Raw genomic sequence first — 19,427 nt, forward strand, 5'->3', positions numbered from 1 at the left:
CTGAACCTCGGAGACAGCAGCTTCAAAAACCTTTCCACTACAGACAGAATGTGCTTCTTAGCACAGCAAAACATGCCTCACTGACACTCCACCATTTGAACAGCTACGTTTCTATTCTTACTGATACACGCAGACACAAAGCGTAGCCCAGTGTTTATTAGGATATTCAAATATATATTTTGCTTCGTGAAACACATTTTCATGCAAACTAAACCAAAAAACATGCAAAAATGTAAATAAAACATAATATGTTTACTATAGTCTAATAACACCTTCTTGGGGTTCTGATAATAATTTACTTCCACACTTCTCATTTTTGTGACTGATTAGGTCAACAAAACTGAATCAAGGCATTATTGCACCGGTAGACATCCTTTACAACGAAACTTTTTCCACGCAGTACCTTTACAACGCAGGAATTACAACGCAAGTCGTTACACCGACTTGCGCTGGAGGGCGCTGTAGGATAGGGAATAGTTTAATTTACTATCCAAAACCTTCCCTACTATCCACGGGGACTGGAGTTGGAATAGTAAATTAAACTATTCACTATCCAGCGCCCCCAACGCAAGTCGTTGTAATGACTTGCGTTGTAAAACCTGCGTTGTAAAGGCATGCGTGGGAAAAGCATGCGTTGTAACGACATACATCCTATTGCACCACAATGCATAATTACTTGTTATGCATTCTACATATGTACAGCAATACCTATTATGTATCACCCCTCCCCCCGCAGGTGAGTACATACTATAAACCGTTCACACTCTGCCTGGGCTGGCTGAGAACCTCCTGCTTGCTGCTAGTCAGACGTGTTGATGACTCGAAGCTCCAGGCAGAAGTACTCACTTTCCTCCTCCTCACTGATGTATGCGCTTTCCTCCTTCCATCTTGACCAACAAACACAGAAGCGTGAACATCCATCCGATATGACCGACAAACTCGCACCTCCAACTCCCCACCCAGTCTGAGACAAGCACTGTGTTGTGTCCTACAGGAGAATATAATACCACAAGATGTCGTATTTATTCGTGGGTACGATCCACCGCTCCTCTCAGCACAGAAGAGAGGTACCAACTGACTGTTCTTGGAACTTAAAAGAGAAATGGGTAACCCAATGGACCCGTGTATGCTTGGGCAATGAGCGATTAAGATACAGGAATAGCTACAAGGGATTTCGTTTGGAGATGAATTGCTTTGGAGTTGATGATAGGGTCGACCCTATCATCAACCCAAAGCAATTCATCTGCAACAAGAGCTAACCATCGTATATTTTTGGACTTGGTTACCTTTGACTAATTTAAGGAGCTGATGAGTTGTTATGACCTGAACTGTTGATTTTTGTATACTTCTGTCCACAACATTGTTTGCTGACATTGATTTGTATGTATGTATGTTTGGATTTATATAGCGCTTATAACCCAGGGGTCTCTAAGCGCTTTGCCTTGGGAACCCGTCCTGGCTTTTCCCTGTGAGATAGCCCCTACAGGGCATCCCCAAGGTGAAAGCCAGGCATCCCGCCGCGGGGGGCCGTTGTGGAGATTAAGAAAGCTTAATGCCCAGAGTTGCAGAGTGTGAACCCGTGATTAGGTCAGGCACCGAAGCGAGAATTATCAACATTTGAGCTCGAGACCCTGCCGCGTCGGGAATTGAACCCTGGTCCCGGGTCTGACCTCTGCTTCAGGGTCTGCCTGCTCTAACCAGTGAGCCACACTTTTCCACTAGCTCACCGTATCCCCGTATATTATTTTGTTGATTTATTCAATACAATACTTTTCTAGATAATATTAGCTTTTCGTGTGCTTTTTCCCTTGTTCTACGTTTGTGATTAACTGTCCTACTTCCTAAAGAGTTTCTTTGTTGTCCTCTGGACACACTGGAGTTAGATTTCTGGTAACTAACTCGCAAGATTGATAAAATTAAGAGTCAAACGAAATCCCTTGTAGGTATTCCTGTATCTTAATTGTTCTTGGAACTGGCACCACACAACACCATGACAACACATGGGGGCTCTATATAGAACCTTAAACAAGCATATGTAAGCACAACACACAGAATCTCCATCCCTCCAAACAGGAAGTCCATTGCACCCCCCTCCTTCCAAATGGAATTGGAATCAAAGGGGACTGACAATGACAGAGGCATGGACCCCCTCCTCCCTTACAAGAGAAACAATCAAGCTCCTCGACCCTGCCTACCCTGGAGAGAGGAGCAGGCACTTTCATCCTTCCAACTAAACGACATACACAGATGTAGCACTTTCATATTCAAAATCAAAAACCAATATAAGCGTGCACCGCCACCCTCCTATGCAGCTGGAGGAAAACAAGCATGCACCCCACAGCAGCAGAAAGCAGGCATGTCCTGTCCTCCCAGCCCCCGCTCAACAGAGACATGCACCGCCATTTCCATGGCAGGCAATCTTGCACTTCCATCTTCTGACCTAGTCGGCCAAAGACAAACCTGCACCTCCAGTGGCGTAGCCAGACCTACTGCCACCCGGAGCGGACCCTAAGTTTGCCACCCAGTGCACAGGTAAGAGCGGTTGGGCGGCCAACTTGTAAGGGGAGGGTTAGGGGGAGCAGGGCGGATCGTGATAGTCGACAGACACAACCTGCTCACCTCAGCTGCCCCCAGAAACAGTGCCGCCCCCCCAACCCACCCTAGCTACGCCACTGTGCACCTCCCTTAACCCCTTCCACACGCGGCTAATTCCCCTGCGGTGCGGGGGCAGCGCGCGGCGCCGCGTTGCTCGTGACAAGCTCAGCTCGTCATGAGCAAAGCTCCACCGTGCCTCATGACGAGCTGAGCTCATCATGAGCGTCGAAGGGGTTAAACACAAAGAAGCGTGCATGTTAGTCTGTTGACCCTCTCTACAGACCGACGCATGCAGCTCCACCCTCCCTTACAACAGAAGCAGCATGCACCTCTCCTCCCACCCGGATTGCCCGCGCTAGAGCAACGGCTCTCCATCACCAGGAATAAAAGAAAGAGGCCGATGGGGGTTGTTTCTTGCGAGCAATGAAATGATGCAAATGGTACAGAGTTCATAAGCAGGAAAGGCCGAGGCAACCCACCAGGACATGAACCGGCCACCTTGAGGTCTGCTTGAATCTGAAACTGTGCACTTTAACCCTGCTAACCAGTATTAAAGTGCCTGTGCTCCCCCTTTACATTTGGCTTGTCGTGTTCCTAATTGGAACCTTTAAGTGGCCTATAAGTCCCAAGTGTATGGCGTAGAAAGTGCACCAGGGCCTGGAAGTTAAAATGCCACTTGTGCACTGAAACATCTATTGTGACATCTGCTACAGTGGGAGTGCAAACATGGCTCAGGCCTACCCTGCATAGCCTGACTGCTGTAGTGTAACCCTGCAATGCGACCCATTGTATTAACCGTTTGACAGGGAAAACCTCCCCTTTAAATATTAGTAAGTCACCTTATGTAAGCCTGGTAGCCCACAATAGAGAGCATTGTATTTAAAAGTGGAACATGTAGAAAATAACAGCACCATATCCCTACAGTGACAAGGCTCAAAAAAACTATTTTGACTGTGGCAGGCCTAGCTGTCTTGCGTAGAAAATAAGAGTACAGATTAAAATACGAATACTGTATCTTGGGAATGGGACTGGCTTGAAAAATAATTAAACAACTAGTTGTCATATATTTTTTTTTAATTCAATGGTGAAATCGGGTTTTTAAAAAATATTAAGGAATAGTAGCTTTTAGAAAGTTACCTTTTCCTTGTCTGAAGTTCATGGGGGCTACCTTAAATTAACTCTTCCGCACCCAGTTATTAGTCTTGAGTAGGTGAGAAAGAGGTGTGAAATACAACCCTGCAGCAAACAATAAGCTGACTAGGTTGGGCAGAGATGATTCCTCTAAGCTCAACAGAATATGCAGGATAGGGTCTGTGGGCCTCCTTTTAACAGCAGAGTCAAATCCTGCTTGACCGGTCTGTTGAGTCACATGTAACACTCTGGCACACCTGAAAGGGAGTGAACATGATGCTAAGACAAGCCTTGTGAATCCCCAGTCTGATTGCTGAAGGATGCTGCTTTTGTCCTACCAGACTTCAGTCTCTGGGTTTGTTGTGGATACAGTGGCTTTATGTGGGAGAACACTCAGATTACCATAGTTCACATCTCCTGCACCTCAGACCCAAGTTTAGTGTGGCCAAAGACTTTCAACATCTTAGATTTGCCCTGGCACAATTCATTTTAAGCTTTTTTCAGTAAGGCAAACATGAACTACTGCGAAAGTAGTTAGGCCAGGGCCTGGGAACTTTTACCCCATTAGCGAGGGAGGGGAATGGAGTCACCCCCACCAAATAGCTAGGGCTAGGCGTAAATGTGGCATACGCTTCAGAACAATTTATTCACCTGTAGGTGATCAGAAGAGGATTTGACCTGCTATCTGTGACCTGAGAGGAGCCCTAAAGGTCTGGACCCGCTCCCTTTTGTACCCAGGAAAAGAAGTGTACTGCAGGGGTTAGTTGGCTGACCTCCCATATGGCTACAGGGAAACAACAAGCTTTATCTGGAAGAATTCAGCTGACCAGTGGTAACTGGACCTGGTCTGGACCCTGCTGTTGGCCTCCACCTGACACTCGCTAAGTATATCCCCAAAAGTCCTGGGGGCCTTAGAATTGTATTCTTTAGGTTGGTACAGACTTAAAGGACGAAGGGCTTGATTTATAGCTTAGCAGATGGGTAGCTCCGTCACAAACATATTGGATATCCCGTCCGCTGTAATACAAGTGCCACTGGAAATAACGCACTTGTAATACGACGAATGGGATATCCCACACGTCTGTGATGGACTAACCCGTCCGCAAACTCTAAATGCGGTCCTAAGTCAGGAGGTAAAATCCTTGACCAGGATGAGCCTGCTATCTGACCCGCGCTCCATCGCGATCAGTCTCCAATCACACCTAGGTCACAGTCTACGGCAATTTTTGACTTCTGTTGGCACTTTGTGTTTTTTGCAGCTATTTCTAAATGACACTATTTTTCTAATTTGGTTTGGGAGTTTTATTCTTTGCTTTTTTTACTTTATTTCTATTTTAGTTTTTAATAAGTACTTTACGCATTGTCCTAAGATGAACCTGTTTGTTCTGTGCCATAGCTGCTAGGGGACTTGAGCTCAGGTGAATTTAATTAATTAGAGGGTTCACCCTGAGAAGACTTGTGATTATGACTTGAGGTGAGCAGTCCCCCACCCTAAGTAATAATCCAATACCTTATAACATGAAACACAAATTCCTACGGTGGAGGCATCAGTCCACTGTGATGCCCACCCTGGCATAGAAACACCTCTGTGACCGACACGAATGAGCCTTGGCAAAGCCAATAAGCCTGGTTTGCATTCTGAGTCCTAACTAAAACTTTGAAAAAGAATGCTGCAGAGAGATATCAAAAAAATACTTTCTGTAAAGAGTGAATTTATGAGTTAAAGAATTTAATGTGTGATGATTCAGATAAAAGGCAGTCCCTCGTGCAATGTAATGTAAGTACTCCACAGGAGACAGGCTGATACACCAAATTGCCAATAATATCAAGTGAGAGAGAAATACTCTTGTGAGAGCAGCCAAAGCCCACTCTAAGTATATTTTAAAATACAGGTCACAGTGGTGAAGGCAGATCCAATAAAGTATTTAATGTTATGTTGCCATGGGAGCCCTGTCTCCTGGTTAGAGCAGACACTGAGATACATCCAGAAAAACACACAGAAACACCCATGCTTCAACTAGCCTGCTGAAGTGCACGGAAACTATATCAAATTCTGCTTCGATATTTTGGTTTTAGGTTTCACCTACTAAAGAGTGTAAGCTGGTGGTTGCAGAAGCCCAATTGTGTGCTGACAAGATCTTACAGGGGTTTACAGCCTGTCCTTGTTTACCAATGGTTGGTTTTATCATCAGACTACGTTGCTTGCTTCTATAAATTGTTGCCTTTCCTTGTCCCAGCTTGCCATCTTGAGTTTTTCCTTCCTCTAGAGCATAGCCTCCTTTCTAGCTCTCTGATTGGCTGGCTTCCAGCCCTCCACTGTTCACTTTTAGGGAACTAGTATTTAGGTTTCGCTTAGACAGCGTATATGCTGTCTGTACGAGACATGTTGTTTACATTTAATGGGTTTGCAGCCCAACCATAGCTTCAGTGTCACTCATTTCCTTCATCCCCGTTTGTCATGGCATGTGGGCCTCATGTCCTCTTCTTGTGATTGGCACTCCCTTGGAGCATGGACCAAGTACTTGTGTCCATCCACTACTCCCATTTTTGAAGCTACTTTCTTGTGTTTCCAGTTTGTCTCCCATATCCCTGTCCATGTAGTTTCTATTCCCTCCCACCTGTCCACCTTCCATGTTGCTTCTTTTCCCTCTCACCCGCTACCCTGCACTCTATGTCACTAAACTCTACTCTATGCTGCTGCACTATATGTCAATGCACTCTACTCTACACCACTGCACTCTCTCTACACCACTCTGCTTGACAACACTGCACTCTATGCCACTCTGGTCCTCTCTGCACTCTACACCATTTGCCACCACTCTATACCACTCTACTCTAGACCACTGCACTCTACTCTGCACCATGTCACGCCACTGTACTTTATGCCACTGCACTCTATGCCACTCTACTCCAAGCCAGTGCACCCTACTCTGCACCACTGCACTCTACGCCAGTTTAATGTACTCTGCAGTACACTACTCTAAGCTACTGCACACTACCCCATTGTAGCCTGCTCTGCACCACTCTATGACACTGCACTCTACTCTGCACCATGTCATGCCACTTTATGCCACTGCACTCTATGCCACTCTACTCTGCACCACTCTACTCTAAGCCAGTGCACCCGACTCTGCACCACTGCACTTTACGCCAGTTTAATGTACTCTGCACTACACTACTCTAAGCTACTGCACACTCCCCCCGTTGTAGCCTGTTCTGCACCACTCTACACCATTGCACTCTACTGTGCATCACTCTGCTCTACTCCACTGTATTCTACTCTGCACCAGTCTACTCCGCAGCACGATTCTCCGAATGACTGCGCTCTACGCCACTGTACATCACTGGACTCTATTCCACTGCACTGTATTCTGCACCACTGTAATTCATTGTACTCTATCCCAGTGCATTACACACCATTGTACTCTACTCTGCAGCACTCTATGCCACTGCACTCTACACTATTGCAGTCTATGCCACCCTACACCACTCTACTCTACTGCCAGTGCACATTATACCACAACTTCATGCCAGCCCTCAGTGTCATTCTACCCCACTCCACCCAATGTCACTCTGCTCTACACCGCTCTACTTTACTATACTTGACGCCGCTCCAGTCTACACCGCTCCAGTCTATCCCATCCCATCCACTCTACTCAACTCTACTCTATGCCTCTCCAATCTACTTCACTTCACTCTACTCCACGCCACGCTGCTATACAACGTGGCTTGTTTCTTTTGGCTTAAGCACTGCGTTTCCCAGCTCTCTCCCTTGTGTGCTTCTCCCACACCAAACCCCCGCGCTCACATGCTCCATGTGCTGTCCCCCTCGTGTTGCAGCTCTCTCCCGTGTGTGCTTCTCCCACACCAAACCCCCGCGCTCACATGCTCCATGTGCTGTCCCCCTCGTGTTGCAGCTCTCTCCCGTGTGTGCTTCTCCCACACCAAACCCCCGCGCTCACATGCTCCATGTGCTGTCCCCCTCGTGTTGCAGCTCTCTCCCGTGTGTGCTTCTCCCACACCAAACCCCCGCGCTCACATGCTCCATGTGCTGTCCCCCTCGTGTTGCAGCTCTCTCCCGTGTGTGCTTCTCCCACACCAAACCCCCGCGCTCACCTGCTCCATGTCCCGTCTCCCTCGTGCTGCAGCTCTCTCTCTTGTGCTTTGCCCCTGCCTCCATCCCCAGTGCCCTGTGATGCTTTCTCGCTTGAGTTTCTGCCCCCGCCCCTGTGTTGCTCACCCTCGTTTGCTGCTTTTACCTGGCTTTGGGCCTCTCCATTTGCCCCCATTGCCTGCTGCTCTGCTGCGCTCCAAGCCCAACGTATTTTTTTTTTAAAATGTAACTTTTTATGTCTTTAGTCTTTTTTGGGAGAACCAAACAGCAAATTGTTGCCGTCCACCTTGGCCTTAAAAAACACACATTTGCGCTTTTTTTTCTTCTTTATAATAGCTCGACCTAAAAAATATCACCTACGTCATTTTGTAGACATTCGCATGTGTAGTAACTGCTGAGGCTGTGTCATTGTGCCTTTTCTTTGTAGAGCAAAGAAGCCCGAAAGGTGTAACCTATTGGCTTTGCCAAGGCGTGTTTACAGAAGAAACGTTCCTCTCATGCCTCACATTTAAAGAGGCCTTTGGAGTTGGATGTGTGCAGCAATGGTCTTCAGAATGAGGGGCGGGCACCCCGCGGATGCATGCATGGCTGTGAACCTGGCACAAGAGGGGCAGAGTGCAGACAAACGTCACACAAAGGTGATGCTGTGAAAGAAACAACAGAGCCATTCTGCGATAGCCAATCAGGAAGGCTTTTGGTTAGTCATGTCCTGGCTGAGAACAGTGGGCAAAGGATGCCCTTCAAAATACCCCTAACTCCTCGCCCCATCAATTCTGATAAGGGATCACAGAGGGGGCATTTTTAGGTCTGCCAATAACACTGTTGGCAGTCGCGTGCTCGAGTGTGCTTTTAAAAGGGCTGAAGTGAACATAACTGGCATGTTCAAAATATGAAACACATTTATAGTCGCCAAGTGCCCCTATATCCCATGCAAGACATTAATGAATGGTATTTTAGCCAAGGGAACACGCTATTTGACGAATTGTAGATTTTAACACGTAGCACCGTTCCAGCAGGCGAGGGGCTTTTGGCTACAAGCCACGACAGGCTGAAGGCGGCAGAGATAACATGGGGTCAATCGCCATTTAGGCATTATGTGAGAGATAAAAGGCAAGAAAGAACATCTGTGTATGGTAACATGTATGGCTGTCCTCTGAATCCCCTCTGGAATGATGGGTCCTATGGGTACGATTCATTTGTAATTTGATATATGGGGGTTCTTGCAAGAAAAAGTAACAATGCTTTTGGACTATTTTTAAAATACCCCCCTTCGACCAGAGATTAAAAATTAAGGGCCAGATGTAGGTAAATAGTATTTACCGATTCTAAAATACCGAATTTTACCGATTCGGTATTTTAGAATCGGTAAATGCTATGTAGGGAAAAATTCGGTAAACATTACCGAATCAGTAAGATTCGGTATTTACCAAATCAGTATTTACCGATTCGGTAATTGCCATTCATTCCTATGGGCCTGGAGGCCCATAGGAATGAATGTCAATTACCGAATCGGTAAATACCGATCTGGTAAAATGGGGGACACATTCAAGGGGGACAGGGTATCACTTTGACACCCTGTTGCACCCCTGATTCGTGCTTGTGTGCAGATGTGGCAGACATACATGTCTGACACATGGCACAGTTGAAAATGCACAGATTTGCATTTTCAAAGGTATTCGTTATTTACCAACAACTTATAGCTGGTGGTAAATAACGAATCCTAAAATGGGAAAAGCACTCATTTGAGTGCTCACTACATTGCAAATTCGGTAATTTACCGATTCGGTATTTTAAGGAATCGTGGGCGACCTACATCTGGCCCTAAATGCTTGGCTTGCTCGCTTTGTTTTCCTGTGCATATATTTATTGTGGCAAACTAAAAAGCACCACTACAAACCAGTTTAGTTTTATCTATGTTTGTTATAGGAAGATCCCTCAAGTTCAGGGCATTTCTTCAGAATGCTGACAAAGTTTAACATTTTATGGAATAAATGCGAGCACATCTGTTTTTTCATTTTGGAGCGCCTAGATGAAACTTTTTCACATGGGGCGCTATGAAAGTTTGGACCAGTGTGCAGGAGTACGTGCAGTCAGGAGGGTGCAGGGAGCTGCAGCTCTGCCCCGTGCTTCTCACGACAGAGGCCACCCTGGTGAAAAGTGTGAGTGGCGCGTGTCTGTTTCACACCCACAGGAGCACTGCAGACACCATTACAGGGTTATTTAAAGACAGGGGCGCTCTTTTCCAAGCTCTGAAAGATCTCAACATCCTTCCAAAGTGAGAGTGTGCCCTGTCCTACCAGGGAAGAGTGTATGCATCCTGGCTGCGGCTCTGCTGGTCTTCACGGCGATGAGAAACAACCGAAGGCGCACTAAACAGAAATTAAACCAACAATGGGAACAAATAGCTGCAGGATGGAGCCCTGCGTTGTGACGGGCGGCCCTGTCAATCAGGCCTACAGAACGCGGTGCTTCTGCGGGGAGATGGATGGCTTAGTGGGTTAAAGTGCTCTCCGGAATTGCAGTGGGGCTGACTCAGCATTTCAGCTTTCTGAGGTGGCTAAAAGAAGTACTTCTGGGAAGAAAGGAGACGGAGTGGCAAATGATGGGTGAAACTGAAGTAAGTAGGCAGGGAGGCCGGGGTGGTAGGGTAACATTCTCACTGCACATCCTTTGTTGAGGGGTGGTGTAGGAAATGCTCTACCTGTGCAGGTGAGGTGGAATTCCGACTCTGCTCCGCCTCTAAGACATTTCCCCTGCTGTAGCACTTCAACTGTAACCACAGTACGCCGCTAGGCCACTATTCCACAGTGCTTAATTTGTGGTGGTGTTTGCCGGTGTTCGGCACTGGCACTTATTTCTAAACTCTGGCACATATTTAGGAGTCGACAATATTGTGGACCTGTGTGCCTTTTGTTCTGTTATTTTTTCTTTTAGCAGAGTTAATGAATGGAACATTTAACTATTTAAGACAATCTTAAGAAAGGATAACACTGCCACACAGGTAGTCCTGGCACGGGCATTCAGCGGCAGTGACCGGAGCTGTGGGTGTTACCAGCTGCAGCAGACTCCTGCGAAATACCTTGACCCTTGGCAATTTGGGCTGATTTCGAGGTTGGCGCATGGGTAATTCGTGACAAGCGTAGTGGGTATCCTGTCCGCTGTACACGTGCCGTGGGACATACTGGGCTTGTGGTAAGGCAGATAGGATATGGAACACATTTGTGACAGAGTAACCCATCCGCCAAACTGTACATCTGACCCTTTGTTTTGGGAAAATTAAGCACTGGTTCTACCACTCCTTTTACGATGACTGGCAGCACTGAGACTCTACAGCTCTTACTCTGAGCTCTGGCAACACAGAGACTCTACAGCTTTTACCGCGACCGCTGGCAGAACAGAGAATCTATACCTCTTACACCGACCGCTGGCAGTATAGAATCTACGCCTCCTACACCGACCGCTGGCAGTACAGAGAATCTAGGCCTCTTACTCTGAGTACTGGCAGCACAGAGACTCTACAGCTCTTACTGCGACCGGTGGCAGAACAGAGAATCTACGCCTCTTACACTGAGCACTGGTAGCACAGAGACTCTACAGCTCTTACCGCAACCTTTGGCAGAACAGAGAATCTACGCCTCTTACACCGACCGCTGGCAGTACAGAGAATTCACACCTCTTACTCTGAGCACTGGTAGCACAGAGACTCTACACCTCTTACACTGAGCACTGGTAGCACAGAGACTCTACAGCTCTTACCGCAACCTTTGGCAGAACAGAGAATCTACGCCTCTTACACCGACCGCTGGCAGTACAGAGAATTCACACCTCTTACTCTGAGCACTGGTAGCACAGAGACTCTACACCTCTTACACTGAGCACTGGTAGCACAGAGACTCTACAGCTCTTACCGCAACTTTTGGCAGTACAGAGAATCTACGCCTCTTACACCGACCGCTGGCAGTACAGAGAATCCACGCCTCTTACCGCAACCTCTGGCAGAACAGAGAATCTAAGCCTCTTACTCTGAGCACTGGCAGCAGGGACTCTACAGCTCTTACCGCAACCACTGGCAGTACAGAGAATCTACACCTCTTACACTGAGCACTGGTAGCACAGAGACTCTACAGCTCTTACCGCAACCTCTGGCAGAACAGAGAATCTACGCCTCTTACACCGACCGCTGGCAGTACAGAGAATCCACGCCTCTTACCGGGTCACTGACATTATATCGACCACAAAAATATCGAGATACATTAATATCGAGGATAAAACATCGAGGGACAAAATATCGACTGCCTATCTTCAAACAGGTAAGTACTAAAATATCGACTCTAAAATATCGAGTTACAAAAATATAGACTGTCAAAATATCGATTTTTTTAAATGTCTTTAAATGAACTTAAAACTAATATATTAAGAAATATATTTAATATAAACGTAGTTAAATTATTAAATAAATGTAATATTAATAAATAATTATTGTAAATAAAAAAATATATAATACATATATATATATATATATATATATATATATATATATAAAAAAACATTATTAAATAAACATATATAATATTTTTCCCGTAGCATAGCAAAATGGTTAAAACTTATTGTAACAACTCTTGTGAGTTCAACAGTAGCAAAAGCGTTGGATAGTGTAGGGGTAAAATTTACTATTCCCACTCCAGTGGGTGCAACACTAGGGAAAGCGTTGGATAGCTTAGGGGTAAAAATTACTATTCTAACTCAAAAGAGTGCAACAGTAGGGAAAGCATTGGATAGCGTAGGGGTAACAATTACTATTCCCACTCCAGTGGGAGCAACAGTAGGGAAAGCGTTGGATAGCGTAGGGGTAAAAATTATTATTTCCACTCCAGTGGGTGCAACAGTAGGGAAAGCGCTGGATAGCGTAGGGGTAAAAATTACTATTCCCACTCCAGTGGGTGCAACAGTAGGAAAAGCGTTGGATAGCGTAGGGATTAAAATTACTATTCCCACTCCAGTGGGTGCAACAGTAGGGAAAGCGCTGGATAGCGTAGGGGTAAAAATTACTATTCCCACTCCAGTGGGTGCAACAGTAGGGAAAACGATGGATAGCATAGGGGTAAAAAATACTATTCCCACTCCAGTGAGTGCAACAGTAGCAAAAGTAAAAAATTCATAAATAAATATAATTAATAGAAATATTATTACCAATTAAATTTAATTTCCAATACCAATTGCTTTTATTTACCAATTAAATTTTATTTAATGGACAATTATTAATTAATTAACTATTTTAGTTAATTAACATAATTAATTAATTATTATTAAATTACTTCCCACCCTATCCCCCTATAGACTCACAACCCACTACAGAAAATAATTTACTAAATATTAATTATTTATCAATTAAATATTTATAATTAATTACCAAATATATTTTAATTAATTACCAATTAATATATAATTAACAATTATTATTAATTTACATAATTAATTAATTATAAATAAATTACTTCCCAACCTATTCCCCTATAAACCCACAACCCGCTACAATAAATAATTTTGTAGAAAATATTGATTTATCAATTATTCAAATATAATTAATTACCAATTAAATTTTAATTATTTACCAATTAATAATTATTTAACAATTATAATTATTTTACATAATTAATTAATTATATTTAAATTACTTCCCACCCTATTCCCCTATAAACCCACAACCCGCTACAGAAAATATTTTACGAAAAATTAATTATTGATCAATCAATTATTATTAATTACCAATTATAAATTAATTAACAATTAATAATTAATTAACAATTACAATTATATTACAGATGTAATTAATTATAATTAAATTACTTCCCACCCTATTCCCCTATAAACCCACAACCCGCTACAGATTTATATTACACAATTATTACAAATTATTAAAAACGTACCTTATTTTCGATATTTTTGTTGTCTACATTCTATCTAGTCGATATTATGTCTAGTCTATATTTTTGATTCGATATTTTGGCTATTAATATCGATAGTACTCGATATTTTTGTAGTCTATATTATGTCTGGTCGATATTTTGTCTAGTCTATATTTTTACCTCGATATTATGTCCAGTCGATATTTTTGCATCGATATTATGTCTGTTTACCCTCTTACCGCGACCGCTGGTAGTACAGAGAATCCACGCCTCTTACCGCAACCTCTGGCAGAACAGAGAATCTAAGCCTCTTAGCGCAACCTCTGGCAGAACAGAGAATCTACGCCTCTTACTCTGAGCACTGGCAGCAGAGACTCTACAGCTCTTACCGCAACCACTGGCAGTACAGAGAATCTACACCTCTTACACTGAGCACTGGTAGCACAGAGACTCTACAGCTCTTACCGCAACCTCTGGCAGAACAGAGAATCTACGCCTCTTACACCGACCGCTGGCAGTACAGAGAATCCACGCCTCTTACCGCGACTGCTGGTAGTACAGAGAATCCACGCCTCTTACCGCAACCTCTGGCAGAACATAGAATCTACGCCTCTTACACCGACCGCTGGCAGAACAGAGAATCTACGCCTCTTACCGCAACCTCTGGCAGAACAGAGAATCTACGCCTCTCACACCGACCGCTGGCAGTACAGAGAATCTACGCCTCTTACCGTGACCGATAGCAGTACAGAGAATCTACGCCTCTTACTGCGACCGCTGGCAGTACAGAGAATCTACGCCTCTTACCGTGACTGCTGGCAGTACAGAGAATCTACGCCTCTTACCGCGACCGCTGGCAGTACAGATAATCTACGCCTCTTACTCTGAGCACTGGCAGCACAGAGAATCTACTCCTCTTACCCCGAACACTGGCCACTGACCACTACAGGGCCTATGCTTTACGTCACACAGGGCACGCCTTGCGGCACCCTGCTCGTCCAGCGCCTCACCTGGGTTGCAGTCTGTGAGCAGCGAGCAGATGGACAGCAGCACCTTGGAGATGGTCAGCGCCGGGCTCCAGTTGTCCTTCAGGATGTCCAGGCAGATCACCCCCTGGCTGTTGATGTTACAGTGATAGATCCGCGTCCGGAACGTGACCTGTGGGGAGAAGAGAAAGGGTTACTGACGTCAAAGCTTTGAAATCAGCAGGACACAGAATGGCAGCTCTTACGGCCAGGCCCCGGCAGGCAATAGAAAATGGAATAATAATAAAAAAGCGAATATTAAGATCCTATTGTGAAATAAGCTCAAATAAAAATACTTGTGCCACACTGTTAAAAAATCTTTCGCCAGACAACAAAAAATCTGGTTAAGAACTCCCATAAGATTAATTTCATGAACGTGCAACATAGTACACACGACATATAACTTAATATAGTTGTTTAATCTCCAGACGAGGCTAGCGATAAAGAGTACCAACATGCCTTTATCTGATGAAATATAAATTGGAACATGATAGAATGTATTTTGAACTTAAAAAATTAAAGTGGTTAAATGGACCTCTTACAGTTCTATGACCTGAGTAATGATAGGGGTAACATGACCAACTTGTACAGCACCCTTGAATTTTCTATAAAAGCGGTAAATAGCTGACATTGTCAAGAGTATTCGCGTTATCTGTTACTCGGACACCGTAGATTTAATCCCTTCACAATTCCAGGAGAAAGGGTGACTGCTGCAGCACACAGAAGTACAGTGCTGAATTACACAGATACTAAAGTTTGTTAATCCACTACTAGGAATAACTATGCATCATCTGCACATCATTTTAAGTGCCGAAACACCCACGGGTAGTTGTGCGCTCTATAAATTGCATAAATAAACAAATAAATGTAGAAATGTTATGCATGCATCACTTGCTAGTGATGCCATCCTCACGTCTTTTCTTATTATCACCAATTGTTCTAGACTATACCTAATACAAAAGGGAGTGGTTATATATAAGATACCCTCCCATTAGACCCAACTGCACATTGCTGAATACGCGTGTCCCTGAGCAACAATACAGTGTGGCTGGTAACTGAGTGAACTAGGAGGGAAAGTGCGTATGTTCTAACGTACAAATGAGAAATTTCCAGTTCACCCGATCAAATGACTTTTCTGCATCCAGGTAATAATGGCCCCTCCCAAGATGGACCTTTATGAGCCAGAGTCTATGGACTGTCTCCATGTGTGTAACTTTCTGACAGAGCAGACTCAACAACGGGTCGGCCACAATACTCTAGATCAGGCCTCCCCCATTGGCCACAAACCTTCAAGTGGCATTTTAATAAATATATTTCATCTTATTTTCCCACTCTGGGAACAAGCAAGTATTGGAAGCATCTTTAAATCAAGGATTCAAGGAGAGGGGAACAGTGATGTGCTAGTTTACTGAGACCTTTGTGGTTCTATCAAGAGGGTCTTGATCAAGGCACGAGTCGGGGGTACACCCAGGCACACGGCGTCCACCACCTATTTTCACAGGGTGAATGCTGCCCCCCCTGCCAAGAAGTTGGGACCCACACAGTGAAAGAAGTGGGCGGGAATGGCAGGGCACGGCGTGCCCCTACTTCTCTCATTTAACAGATTCAGTTCCCCAACTTTTTTAGTTTAAACGTGCGTCCCTGGACGCAAGAAATAGCCAAGATCTATAGATAAGGCTTGGCGTTCGTGGCCGTTCGGGGAGACGGAACAGGCAGAGAAGGAAAAGGACTCAGTTTCTGCCTTCCTGCCCAGAGAAGACAAGGACAATGTCCAGTTCTCCTGCTCTGCTGCTGTCAGCTGTCCACCGCCCCCAGCAGCTGCCCTCCACACACTTTCTTACTCTGCCTCCCTCTCTTTCTGTCTTGCTCCTTCTCTCTTATTGACTTCAAACAACAGGTATTACTTCCTCTTTCCTCTTCTTTCCTTTATTTGTTTCTCCGTGAAATGGATAAAAAAAAGAATCTGGAAATGTCGTATTTTTGGGCCATTTTTCTATTCCAAAGTGCAGCCTTGAGAAGGAGAGAAATTAAAGGTTAAAAATGTGGAAAATAACGAAATAACCTAACAATAATAAACAAGCACTGGCGTTGCCAATAGGTCTCGCAGTAGGAAAGTTGGAGCTATTACAATTGCAAATAACAATGCCTTTTATTTGTATTTTTATTTTAAAAACATAAAGGGCTTTGTCATTTACAAAACCAATAGCTCCAACTTTCCTACTGCGAGACCTATTGGCAACGCCAGTGCTTGTTAATTTATGACAATTATGTATTGTTTGTAGTAAATAAACATGTTTTATGTAAATCTACGTTGTACTCGTAGTATTGTAAGGAAAGAATAATTATGGGGCATGCGGGAGCAAAATCGCATTCTAAGGAGGTTAGATGGACTGCTGACTTTCTAAATACCCTGCTTCTGTGCAGCATTTCCATGCACTAATTTTGACTTCGACTCCGGTTTGAATAAGGAGGCAATAAAACTCCTTTGATAAGGAGTTTCTAACAGTGTTCTGTGGAAAGAAGCAAATGTGGCTGCACACAGAAAGATGCCAGCCTACATAATTAAAGGAGTAGAGACGCCGAAGTTTGTTTTAATTTGTTCTTAGAGAGAAACAGACTAAGACTTCATTAAAAGAAAGCGAGAGCTAAGTAATAACCGGCTCTGTGTTTGTTGAATACTTTCTCAAGCACTTTTTAGCAACTGGTTTAATGAGCTTCGCAGCACATACTTTTAACACAGTGACCCGAAAGAAAATGTTTTGCACGGTTTACATTCCTTCAAGTGGCTCCGCTGGAAGGTTAGGTAGGTTTATTAGCATTGTGAGTACATGCGTTAACATTAGAAAAAGGCTACGGAACTGGAGTTAGTCCGGGAAGCATGGAGATCCAGCCTCCGGTTACCTGTTTTGTTTGGTATGTACCTGCTGCTGACTGCACTGTCCGCGTGCGATAGGAATGGAGGATCAGCCATCTGTGGGATGAACAGGGCAGTGATGCCGGAACGGGGTTGTCGGGGCTGCATCACGGGGCAAGCCCAAGACTTAAGGCTTGATGTGCTCCAGCAATTCGGAAGCACAGAGAAGTAGCCTCCGGTTACCTGTTTTACTTAGCAGGCGGCTATAGCGAAGTGACTGGAGAAGTAAACCAAGCAGCGATAGGAAGTTATGGTGTGGGGAGAGCATCGCAAGGCTTGAGCTGATCTGCAAGAACGGGCTGAAAGCGACAAAGTGTTGGTGTGGGGAGGGTAGAGCGAGACATTAGCTGGTCTGCTGTGATCGTCAGAGAGCAAAGAAAAAATGAAGACAAGACACAAGGCCGAAACAACAAGCATGACACGGCCATGAAAGTGAAACTAATTTCCCGCGTGGCCGTTAAACTGGAGCGGACGAAGAGGGAGGGAGAGAAGGGAGGGGGTAGGTGCCTGCGAGTGGTATAGGAAAGCCATAAACTAAGGAAAGACAGATGGCGCCTGATAGGAAACTGAAGCGGGAAAGTAATCATGCTCCAGATGGCGCCTCGGTGAAAGCAAAGTGAGGGCGCGTCAAGAGAGTTCGCCTTCGAAGCTGCGGAACAGGGTTCGAGTAGTCTGGAGAGGGTCAAACATCTTGTTATTTTGAGAAAATCAATTAATCTTAAATAAGGCTGATGACTGCAGGCTCACTCACTCACCAAAATGAAAGTCCCAACAAGCATGACACAGCCGTGAAAGTGAAACTAATATCCCGCGTGGCTGTTAAACTGGAGCGGATGATGGCGGGGAGTCTGAATGGCGGGGGGGGGCAGCTTGGGAGGCATTCCAATGTTCGAAAAAAGAATGGAAACCGGTGGAAAGGAGGTTTAAAAGACCAGAGGAGCGGGGATTTCAGGGGTGAAGGAGATTGAGAGCAGAGGCATGCACTTTCTAAAAGTGTGTGCTGAAGAGTAAAACAAGAGCACTTACAGGGGGCGGAGCAGGGAGAGCGGCCTTTGAAGTGCACTTTACACGGCCGGCCGGCAGTGAAACTGAAAGCACGGCCGGCCGGCTGTGAAAGCCTTTGATGACGCAGCAGGGGGAACAGACGGCGAGAGGGTGTGAAAGCAGCAGGGGCAGGCAGGCGGCTGGGGGCATGTGCACGCGCTTTTAAGCGCATGCGCATTAAGCTTGTATTTCACGGGCACTGCAAGGAATCGCCACGATTCCTTGCAAGTTGTTTAAAGACTGTTTAAGCCCCAATAGTCTCGCAAGCTCGATGCGCATGCGCATCGACAGGCGAGACCTAAAAAAAACCCCGATATAGTCTGCTAGAAATCTCTCCTGTGGAAAGGAGGTGGTCTGTGTACTGATCGTCAAGAGCAGTCTGTTCCTGGCTATGAACAACAAAGGAAAACTCTACCGATCTGTAAGTAACACCTTGTTATGGGGATGAGGGAGGAGGGATGTACATTGAGAGGACGTGACATCTGCACGAACACAGGCTACACATATAAACATACCTTCAGACTGCTCCGTCCTGCTGCGGGCCTCAAAGGGTTAGAATAGCCTGCTAGGAAGCATGCTAAATCTTTGAGGCACAGCATGCTGGACGGTGCAGAGCAGCTGTTGTGCCTTTTAGTCCTGCACTGCCCCTCACCGCTGTTTGCACTTCCAGTCGAAGAGGGGATGTTGTCTTCTGGGGG

At 45.1% G+C, this 19,427-nt stretch overlaps 1 protein-coding gene across 1 annotated transcript in view; it reads right to left on the reverse strand.

Moving 5' to 3' along the window:
* Window positions 1–19,427, reverse strand: part of LOC144784891 (ubiquitin-conjugating enzyme E2 E2) — a 738,431-nt gene that overhangs the window by 80,311 nt on the left and 638,693 nt on the right. Inside the window, exon 5 of the mRNA XM_078663985.1 lies at window positions 14,757–14,904. Coding sequence (XP_078520111.1) covers window positions 14,757–14,904 — 148 coding nt within the window. The remainder of the gene's footprint in view (window positions 1–14,756; window positions 14,905–19,427) is intronic.

Source organism: Lissotriton helveticus, chromosome 10 (assembly GCF_964261635.1).
Source record: "Lissotriton helveticus chromosome 10, aLisHel1.1, whole genome shotgun sequence".
NCBI lineage: Eukaryota > Metazoa > Chordata > Amphibia > Caudata > Salamandridae > Lissotriton > Lissotriton helveticus.